This window comes from Camelus dromedarius, chromosome 7 (genome assembly GCF_036321535.1).
Source record: "Camelus dromedarius isolate mCamDro1 chromosome 7, mCamDro1.pat, whole genome shotgun sequence".
Lineage (NCBI taxonomy): Eukaryota > Metazoa > Chordata > Mammalia > Artiodactyla > Camelidae > Camelus > Camelus dromedarius.
This window is the reverse complement of record NC_087442.1, coordinates 51,495,544-51,507,450: the sequence shown is the minus strand read 5'-3', so window position 1 is coordinate 51,507,450 and position 11,907 is coordinate 51,495,544. Positions and strand designations below refer to the sequence as shown.

The following is an 11,907-nucleotide window of genomic DNA, read 5'->3' as shown; positions in this document are numbered from 1 at the left end:
CAACCTGTCAAACTGTCCTTTACTGTATTCACAGATTTATGCACATGTAGAGAGTCATTAATTCTTTACTAATGATAAAGATAAATAATCGACATATATATATACACACACACAGTATGCTAAAAGAATATAAAACAGTGGCTTCAGAGTTGAAGGTTTGATATTAAACAACAGTTAGAAGTTAGTAAAATAAAACTAAAACTCCATTTAGGCAACACATACAGGTATGGAGCAGTGTTAGGCCCAACTCCATGATTAACCCAAATCTTTTAATACCTTTTAAGATTCCCAAACTAAAGCCAAGATTATTTTGGTCTAGAGTTGCTTCTTTCTGCTATCTTATTATAGCATATTGCACTTAATCTTAAATTCCTGATTTATGGTAGAATTTATGGATTTTCCCACTGGGATCCTAAAACTCTTAATTTGTTTACATATTTTGGCTTTTTTCCAAATTTATGTGACCAGTCACTGATCCAAGAAACAAACAGGCGGAAATGTCTTTGAATAGCATTCTTTTACTATCAGGTCATACACATCTCCATTCAGTAAAACAGGCCACAGAATTCCTGAACTGGGTAGTTCAATAATACATTTTTAAAACTCAGGTGGGATAAAAGAGAATGATTTTCTATTCAAACAAGAGAAAAAGAACTATGAACTTAACAGGGTCTTAAAAACACACACACAGGATGGAAAAGAAATTCCTCCAAACTACTGAAAAAATTAGTGACACAGATTTTTATCATCTACTTCCTCCTCCTCAGAGGGATGTTTTGTTATCCACTTAGGCTGAAGAGCTTGCTTTCAATTAAATTAAGGGCCTGGATGTAAAGAATAGAAAAGAAAAAAAAAAAAAAAAAGAAAGAAAAAGCTGACATACCAACAAACCAACCCATTTCAAGAGCCCACTTTATAATGAAGTAGAACAAAGAACAGAATGGATAGCTCCAAATGGCAAAGCTCCAGGAACCACATTCAGTTAATCTGCTAGATGCTTTGCCAAACCTTATCCAAATAACCCAATTACTACAGTCTACAGACCAGTGGAAATTCTTACAGAATTGGCCTCCATGTGGAATCTCAAATCACGTCTCTACTCAGGTCAAAAAGATCACTAGGATTGCCATGTGGAAGTTTTGCCTCTGGGCTTAACTGCAATTTTGCAAAATGGAAAATGAGGGAACACATCCAGGTAAAATTCTGGATGGAGATTTAAATCAGTTTTTTTTTTAAACCTCAAGTAAAGAACAGTCCCTCCGAGCTGTAATCCAAATTCTGGATTTCCAAACTGAGTTTGGCTTCCAGTGTGCTGGATGATCACGAGTCCTTGATCTCTGCATCTGCTTTTTTACAATTGTCATAACACAAGGTTGATACAGACCTACCTCGTAGAGAACCTGCAAGGGTTAATTAAGGTTAAACTGGAAGAAAAAAAGTGCATTAGACAAGCCAGGGTTTGTCCATGCTGCTAAATAGACCCAGATGTTTTAACAACTGTTCAGTTGGTAGCATCCTAAGTAAGGAATAATTTGCATAATACACTTCAGCTGTAAAGACTTAAAAAAAAAAATACCCAATTACTTTTATTTTAATTCTATAATGTTTTCCTTAGGAACAGGAAAACTGGTTTTGTTTGTTTGTTTTTTTCCCTATACACACTAACCTGCAATAATCAGATCTTATATTTTGTGCTGTACAAATTTAACTTGAATCTTTTTTCTGGTGGTGGTAATATATATGTTAATAAAGGCTTGATTAAAAAAAATAAGCTCTTTATATAACAGAGTTATTTAAGGATTTGTGATAAAACCCTGCACAATATTTTTTAGGTTATTTTTTAAATCTTAGCAACCCAATGTTATCATATGTAGTTGTCAGAGCCCTTTCTCAATCTTTACAGTAAATACCACTTGTAATATGTCACTTACCTAATCAATATTTATTAAGAAAGGCAAACTGATCAATTTCTTTCATAAACTGTGAAATTCAGATTTCAACTCCATGCTTTAAAAAATGTAATTCAGATTATTCATCCATTCACCAAATCAATGTTGAGCATACATTTTGTGCCAAATACTATTGTAGTCACGGAAGGTATCATATAAAGATGAAAAGTTCCTGCTCTCATAGAACTTAAATGCTAATGAAGAGGTGAAAATTAGAAATATGCGTGGCAAAGAAACACATTTTGAGGAGGTAATTTACTAGACTGATGAGCAAATGAACAAAAAGGGCTGTTTATATTAGTATTTAAAAGAATGGAATTCCAGGCTGAGAAGACACTATATTTGTTTCTGGATACCAGTAATGGAATAGGAAAAGTCAACACTACAAAATGAAATTTTCAATTTACAGTAACACCAGGAAAGAATAAATCACAGCTAAGAAATATGGACAGTGTTTATAAAGGCTGTAATTTCAAACACAGCATTGAGTCCACTCTTTGCTGGTCAAAGTGTGGCTTCTCCTTTGAATAATATTATTTTTAAAAACTTTTTAAATTTATCATTTTTTAAGTAAAGTATTGACATACAACATTATATTAATTTCAGGTGTACAACATAATGATTCAATATTTGTATATGCAGCAAAATGATCGCCACACTAAGTCTAGTTAACATCTGTCACCATACAGAATTACACATTTTTTTTTCTTGTGGTGCAAAGTTTCAAGAATCTCTCTTGGCAACTTTCAGATATGAAGACATTTTTAAAAAGCAAAGATTCCAATATTTCAGGTGAGAAGAGAAAAATTACCTGGTTCTGCTCAGGTAGAGCTCACCATACTGGCAGCACCTTCACCTCCAAATTTTCCCATCGAGCAAACACTGTGAACATATGTGCTCAGGAAAGTCTCATAGCAAGGGAAGACTTCATAATCCTCATGCCTGGGCATTTCTCTAGACCATCCTTTCTTTTGTGAAGATGGTGAATGGATTTCAAGTTCTCTTTTCATGTCTGATTGTGCTGCTGGGGCACAAATGTCTAAATGTAACTCCGGTTCATCAAGAAAGTATTTGCTTCTACTTGTTCATCTTGTACTTCTGTTATCCAAGTATGTCTGAGCATCCACTGCCTGCGGAAATCCCAACAATTTTAGAGCTCACAGAGAGAGGTGGCGCTGATAATAATTGTATGTATCAGTCTTTGCAGGTTTTACGGCACTAACATATGTTTGTGTATTGGGGGTGGTGATGGGCAAAGGAAAGGAAGACTGTAGAAACACTGAAAGCTAATGGGAGTGAATCATGGATAAAGCTAATGAGCTTTACCCATTTTACTTCTCTTGCTATTAAAGGAAAAAAATGATGCTTGAGAGTCCCATCTTTGAGAGTCATTCTTTAAGGGATCTACAAACAGTCTGTGTTATAATACTATATAGAATCATGCTTAGGAATATAAGCTCCAAAGTTAGACAACCAAATTTGAACTTCATTTCTCCCATTTGCTGCATGAGTGACTCTAAGTTATTCAGAATGTATGTGCCTTGGTTTTCTCATCTTCTAAATGGAGGTTGGTATACTACCTAGCACATAAAGTTATTATGAAGAAAAAAAGTTATGCACATGTAAAGCACTAAAAACAGTTTCTGGAACATGGTAATCTCTCAATAAATGTTAGCTATTTTGATTAGCTATTATTTTCATTGCCCACATTTTAACTCAACATCATTTCAGGCCCAAGAATGCTTAATAACTTCTGAAAACTTCTAAAACATTCACTCTATTTTCTTCTTTTAGAAACTATTGTCTGGAGGAGGCATCCAGAGAACCTTCAAATCCTCTGGGATCATTGCCCTAATGAACATTTCTACTTATAAACATACTGCTTCAGCAAAACATGTGTCTCCATATATATCCTAGACCTGGAAGAGCAAATGTACCACATACTGCCACAGATTTTTCTTTCCTTGCTTACCAATCAGTGTTCAACAAAGAGATTCAAAACTCAGTACTAGCAAAAACAAGCAAACAAAAAGCCAATGAGATTTTTCTAGCTCACCTGTCTTCTGGAGGTCACCTGATCGGGGCTGGGTGGCCCTGCCGATCTCAGCTGGGCTTCTTCATCCATCTGTTCATTGGCTGAGATTACTTGATCTGGGCTCCGGTTTTCTCTTTTAGTAGCAGAAAGCGAGGCTGAGCGCCTGCATCTCATGGTGGTGGCAGAAGCGGAAGAGGGCAAGCAGCAACCTACAGGGTCTCAGTGGGGCACTGCCACTTCTGACTCACCCTATTGGTCAAAGCAGGTCACATGATGAATCCCAACGTCAAGAGGTGGACATGTATTTCCCCTATGGAAGCTCAGTGAAGGGAAAGAATATTTCTGAACAATAATTAAACCTACCACACCCATGCAGACATTATTAAGTGGTCACAACATTCATGGCCAGTGTGACTGAGTATAGCTTTTATATCCTCAGCAGTGACAATAATTGCTGGGAAACCTGCTAAATATGAGGGAAAGAAGAAAAAAATCTAATTGAGACTCTGGTTTTGCAAAATTTTAATATATGTCACAGAATAACATATCTGAATCTCAAATTATATCTTTCTGTAATGTAAAACATCACTATTATATTTTGAGAATAAATATTACATTTAGTTGTTCAGTTGAGACAGTTACTTTGAAAAAAAAGTCCATATACACTAAATATCAATGCAAATTGTCATTAGATTTTAAAATATCAATAATTTAGTCATCAATTACTTATTTCATTTTTAAAGAGAACATTTAAAAATTTAATACTCTTCATTTAAAAAATCATACATTTTTCATAATTTTGAAACTAAAAATATATAAGAATATATACAAATATGATGCCAAACACCACCTACACAGCCATTTCTAGCTCACTTATTTTAAACTATATTAATAAATCCTAAAACAATATGCATTTTTCACTTATCTGTTTATTTTTGAACTTTAAAAATAACTTCAATCTTTCTTTTCCCAAATGGCGTTAACATTTTAATTAAAATATTAATGATTTATGCGTCTTGATATGGTTTCAACACTAAATGGAATTAAAATGTACAGATACAAGGTAAGAAAAGGTTCTACTGCAACTTGATTTTTATAAAATGAACACTGTATTTATATATAAAGTAAAATTTGATGGTTATAACTGACCCTTAAACAACGCCAGGGTTAGGGGCGCCCATCCTCCAAGCAGTTGAAAATCCATGTACAATTTACAGTCTGCCCTCTGTATCCGTGATTCACTCCCTATCTGCAGATTCAACCAATCGAGGATTCTGAGGTGCTGCAGTATTTACTATTGGAATAAAAATCCGTGCATAAGTGGACCAGTGCAGCTCAAACCCGTGTTGTTCAAGGGTCAACTGTATAATAAACTAGCATGAGAAAAGAGAGTTTTCCTGGTAAGCCAATGCAAAATGCTTTAAGTGACCATAGTTAGAATGGCTCCAAGTAGAATACAGGGCCTGACTTTTATCTGTAGTATGATCTGAGTATGATCACAAGTCATCTCTCAAATTGAGCACTTTCATGGAAAAAAAAAAAAAAAACAAACTACCTCTTACCAATATCAGTCATTAATCAAACCATGGATCACACTGGGTTAACTTCCTAAAGAGGCTAACTTTAAATTGCATTTAATTAAGTAGCATACATTTAGAAGGAAAACTGTCTTTCCGTAAGTTTTTCACAGGTAGAAAGCAATTTCAGCAACCCTGAGGAATAATTACTATTATTTTTTAAGAGATTTTGGAAAATAAAGTGAAAATGGACAGTTCTCATGAAAGTAATTAAGTTTCCAGAAGTGGCAATGAAAATATAACTATAAAGATGCCCCTGGATCTCTTAACAAATAAAAACAACCCATGTATCTTTCTCTCTTGGCCAATAATTCTCTTCATTCCTTTCATCCCCAGCTATAATTTCTGTACGTTGGGAAGATAGTTGAAAAGCCCAAAAATTCAGGACTTTCCTCTGGTAAATGGATTGATCTGCCCCTCCCACCCCTTCTTCCAACATTCATTTGGAGCCTCTGGCTCTCCTCCCATGGCCTCGCTGCTGGATGTCCTTTGCCCATAATCACTGTTACACAGGAAAGTAAGCTTAAAACTTATTCTCAGTGGTCCTGAGTTTAAGCTCTGCCTCTTGCTACTAGGCAGACACGAGCCTTTGGAGAAGGCGGTGAAGGTCTCTGAGCTTCATCTTCCATCTAAACGGTAAAGGATACAGGGAGATTTCTTTAAATTGTTTTCAGTGCTTTGAATCACTTTGAATCACTTTTTTTAAAGAAAAAAATCAAATGAGATGATGCTGATGATGATGATTTCAGACACAACTTAGCATTTTATTAATTAAATCTCCTAATACTAAATGTTTCCAATTGACTAGGGTAAAGGCATACTAACTGTTCTAAGATAAATTCTTATCTGGCATAACATTTATTAAGTTGAAATCCAAGGACTCAGCTAGCCTCAGTAGATACAGTGATTTAGCTTGTGCCACAGAAAGGCCCAGTTTCCCACCATGTACCTAAAGGCACTCACCCGCTCTTTAAAACCTTAATAACTGTTTCCCCTTCACCTTACGAGCACCTTTAAATTCTTAAAACATTTTCATCTGAAGACATCAACAGGCACACCACAAGACCTTTCACGCTACGGCCCACCTGCCTGAACGACAGAGACGTTCACACATTGTCCATGTACTTTCACCCTCAAGACTTTGAATTAAGTGATTTATTTTGTATTTCTTTTCATCCTTAGAGAGAGAAAGTGGTGAGCCCAGGACTAGATAGTTCCAAGCCTACATGCAAACAACACATTTCATGTGGAAGAATGAATTGCAGTAATTGCTCCAGGCCCATTATACTCTACTATCATTAAATGTAAAATACAGACTCTCCTACTACTACAGACACTTAGGAAATACGGAGAAAATCGTCCAACTATTAAGAGATTGCGCGAGGTAGATAATTCACAGTCTACCTTTAACTGAAAACATTGCGTGCAACTTTTGTAGTTCCCACATGCAGCCTAAGCCCTGGCACAATCTGATCCAACGTGTTTTTTACAAAGTAAATGTATATATAGAGTAAGAGGCATCTCTAATGACTAGGTTCACAAAATTATAAAATGTAATGAAAGGGGAAATCATCAGTATTTAAGATGTATGTACCAGTGGAAATTTAAAAGAACAAGAACTTGACTTAAAAAGGTAGCAGTTATCTGTATCAAAAGAATAGTTTAATTATTTGACATGCAGTGGACTCTGCTTTCTAGAAGAAGCCTAGCTTGATATTGACCAAAATAACTTCATTTTTATGAAGCTTTCCAGTATTCTTTTTTAACTTACTCAGAAAAACCAGAAGCCTCTTAAAATCATGTAAGTCAAAATTATATTTCATTAAACAAGAAAAACATACACTAAACACTAGAAAAGCAGAAGGAGAGTCCATCTCCTTTAGGGATCTAGAGTAACGTAAGGCTAATGATGAAGATACATGAACCGGCGTTCACTGCTCTCTCTTCTTTTTTTAAGGCATAAAAAATTAGAATGCAGTTCAAGCTAACATATGGTGAGGGGACAATGTTAGAATTAAGAATAATTCTTAGTCTTATTTATTAGTTTCATTCTAATGTGACTTACTAATTAACATAGAGATAATAGTTGACATTTTCTAAATTCTCACTCCTTGGAAGAATTAGCTGAGCCACCATTATTTCTATTTTACCTTTCATGCCTTTGTGAAAAGATTCTTTATGTGAAGGCTATTACTGTCCACTTACCTATTCTTTTCTGGTTCAGGCAATTTATAATTAACATGCACAGAAAGATTTTTTTTTCCCCACAGATATAAACATCGATCCACTTTTATAACCTAAGCACCACATCCTACAAATTATAAAAGACATAAAAGACAACTTAAACATTCTACCACATACAATACGGAGGGAAGCACAAAAGAGATACTTAGATAACCATTTCTAAGAACCCAGTAGGTGGTATTCTCCATGTTCTTCATGCTATGAGTAGTTGGCCAATGAGTCCAGAATCTCTTTCTTTGATTAAGGTAGCAATAATGGTGGCACCTTGCCTTAAACTTTCCTGTAGCTTCTGTTCATCCTGATAGAAAAGATAAAACAGTAATTATTTTAGAAAGAAAAGATATCAACCCATTAAATTTAATAAGGAGCTACTTTTCTTTTTAAAAAAAATTTGTTTTTTAAACACTTCCCCCCAACTTTATAATTGACTTGTAACATTGTATAAATTTAAGGTGTACAATGTGATGATGTGATACACATATATACAGCAAAATTATTACTAAAATAAGGTCAGTTATCATATCAATCACCTCATATAGTTATTTTTTTGGAATGAGGGGTGAGGACATTTAAGATCTACTTTCCTAGCAACTTGCTAATATACAATAAAGTATGATTAACTATAGCCACCATGCTGTACATTAAATTCCCCTAACTTACTCATCTCATAACTGCAGGTCTGTGTTCTCTGACCAACATTCCCTCTTTCCCTCCACTCTTCAGCCCCTGGCAACCACTAAGCATAGACACTGTTTCTAGGAGTCCAAGGAGCCACTTTTCAAGGCCTGCTGTTCTCTGGGCTCAGCATTCTGTAGAACTCAGACCACAGCCACTGGCAAGGACTTGGTGCTCCAAATACATAAGAAAGACTTTAGTAAGCACTTTCATTATAGAAAAAGTACCTGCTGAAGGTACCAAGAAAAATGCTGACACAATTTCAAATGCTAACAAAATGAAACAAAAGATTATTTTCCCTTAACCCAATATCTGACCAACTCTGGCTCTTTACTGAAGTGTGAATATTTCATTGATGATGCAAACCTTTTCTTCATCTTTTTTTCTGAGTGTCCTCAACAACAGACCTGGTCATAAACTGCTTGTCATTTCTGAAGTAAAGATCAGGCAGATTTGTGAAATGAGTGATCTCACAAGTTGCTAAAATGTGGTTTTGCCTTAAAATCATATTGTCTATGAAATTCTGGGGTTTTTTTTTCCTAATTATTTAGGCTCCTTAAAGGGATGAGGGGATGATAATATGAAGGGAAAATAAAAGAGGAAACAGGTAATATCTTAAGGTCCCTGAGTTATGAATTGTGCTGTGTTCAAAAAGAGGAAACTGGCAACCAATTTCTACACTTTGGCTTCATCCTTAATGCCTTATCCCAACACTTAATGTGTCACCAGGACCTACTGCTTCTACCTCCTTAGTGTCTCTTGAATCCATACACTCATACTGCCAGTGCCAGCATGATACCTCTGGTTCTGAAGTCCTGAAACAACCTCACAGTCTCTCTAAAGTCTGTATTCTTCTACCACCTTTCCCACAAAGCAGTCAAAACACTTATTTTAAATAATAAAAATCTGATCACAGCAGTATCCTGCCTAAAATCCTTTGAAGGCTACCTTTAAACTTCAGGATCAAGTCTGAACCCTTTACCTGGTAATGGAAATAGTCTTTTACCCTTCCAGCCTCTTCTTGCCATTCCCTTAGAATCTCTCAGGTCTCCAAGCCATGCAGAAGAGTGAAAGATTATCCAAGCCATTTTTCAAGCTTTCATCCCTTCGCACCAGTTAATCCCTTTGCCAGAAAAGCTGTCCCACTCTCTCCCTAGCCTCGCTGAGACCGGTTACTCCATGAGGTTCGACCCAGATATCAGTGACTGTTGATACCTCCCCTGGCTCCTATTCTCCAGTCCAGGGTGCGTGAGGTCAGTCTATATGTCTGCACAGCTGTGAATTCCCCTACACACTGAATTCTCATGGCCGTTTTAGCTGACCATCTATTCCACCAGATGATGAGTTTCTTGATGTAAAGAATATTTTATCTTTGAATATGAAAAAGTTATCTCAATGCTTAACACATGGCAGCACTCCAATTTATAACAAATTCAAAGCAGAGGAGGCTCGGACTATGATAGAGATATAGTCACCCTTTCAGTTTGACTCATCTGTTAACAACGACCACTATTGGTTTACTTCATTCACTCCTATATACATATTTAGCCAGAAGTCTGGTGATAGGACAAAAAAGAACATGATCACACAGCTACCATGTCGCCATGAGCTCAGGCCTTGGGTCTCTCATCTATGATGGCAGTAGTAAGAGGGCGCCTCTGCTTAAGCTACTCCTTTACGTCAGTCTCCCTGATTGTGTTCTAGGAGGGGCAGCTGGGGAAGATGCACGGGGGCTGAATGGTGGCTATTTTGCTTCTTGCAAGTGGGTTTTAATGACTTTTCAATAATGGATTTCAAATGCTGTTTTGGTTTCCAGAATATCAAATTACATATACAAATCATTTTAGAGCCAAATATGTTAGAGCTTAAAATGTGATATTCACTTATATGGGAATAGATACCATGCATGCCACACCGTTTATGACACACATAAATATAGAAAGAAGTATTCTAAAACCGAACAAAACACAAACCAACTTGAGATATGTATTTGTCACTTTTGATGTTACTCATCACTCACAATGTTGCAGGTATGAACACATCTACTCCCAAGTCTTATTAAACTAGGCATACGACAGGTGTTGATAACTAAAGTCCCCTGTTCAAAGAAGACAGACTAACCGTAGAGCCTCTCTGAAACCAGCTTACACTAATATTGAAAGCAGCACATTAACAAATAAAGAAATGAATGGGAAAAAAAATCTATTTCAGATCCTAGGGCTGGAGAAATCACATTCTATATCTTGACATAAATCTTCTATGTTCATTTTGAAAGCTCCGTAACTTAAACAGCTTTAGCTAATAGAATTTAAGTAAGAATATTCTTTTAAACACTACTTTGCCAGTTTTCTATAGGCATCATTCGGAAAGATTACAATTCAGTGAGAAGAACCTCTGTTATTCCACGAAATACTTGCTGAGACATACTTATACTCAGAAAATTTTAGTATGTACAAAGTCAGCTACACAGGCAATTTATGGATTACAAACTCATGTCATAATTACAAATCTCTTCAAAAGTATTGATACCACAGGTTAAGAATTACAAAGAAATCTTGGAAAAGCATTTCCTGCTGACAGTGGATTTGCAAAACAGTGGTTTTTAATTCCTGAAGATAAAGAACAAAGGAACATTATAGGTGGTCATTATATTACCACGCATGCATATTTACATATACGTATATGCATGTATTTCTTTGTGTGCTCCAAATATTTATAATAAAAATGTTTAATGTTAAAATTAAGTAACCAAGGTCAACACAAACACTGAAAAATCATGTTGATAGTATCCACTCTTGATATGTTATGATGAAATGGCATTTACTTCTGTGGTCTCCCTCCCCAAAACCCACATCCCCAGGCTCATCGTAACAAAAGCATCAGATTCCAATAGAGGGGCATCCTACAATATATCCTACAATGTATCTGACCAGCACTCCTCAAAACTGTCAAGCTCATCAAAAACAAGGGAAGTCTGAGAAACTGTCGCAGCCAAGAGGACCCTAAGGAGACCTGACAACTAAAAATAATGTGGTATCCAGTAATGAAAAAAAAAAATTTGGTAAAACTAAGGAAATTTGAATAAATGATGGCTTTAGTTGTTAATAATAGGGAAAACTGGGTACAGAGTATATGGGAATTCTGTACTACCTTCTCAATTTTTCTGTAAGTTTAAAAAACAAAGTGTATTATTTTTCAAAAGGAAAAAAAAAGATGTCTTTAATTAAGCAGTACTTTTCTCTATTTTAAAAATGTTTATGCACCAGAATTATAAAACCTAACTTACAACAGGGAAAAAAAAGTGTGACAATGAATATATGTATATTCATGTATAACCGAAAAACATTAAAAAGTAAAAAATTAAATTAAGTTAAAAAAATTAGACAAACCTAACTTACAAAGGCAATTTATTTGTGTGCAGTAGTCC

General features: G+C 35.5%; 1 protein-coding gene across 1 annotated transcript in view; it reads right to left on the bottom strand.

The window, feature by feature from the left end:
- Window positions 1–4,489: 4,489 nt before the first annotated feature.
- Window positions 4,490–11,907, bottom strand: part of CRPPA (CDP-L-ribitol pyrophosphorylase A) — a 226,894-nt gene continuing 219,476 nt past the window's right edge. Inside the window, exon 10 of the mRNA XM_064487527.1 lies at window positions 4,490–8,103. Coding sequence (XP_064343597.1) covers window positions 7,999–8,103 — 105 coding nt within the window. The 3' untranslated portion in view covers window positions 4,490–7,998. The remainder of the gene's footprint in view (window positions 8,104–11,907) is intronic.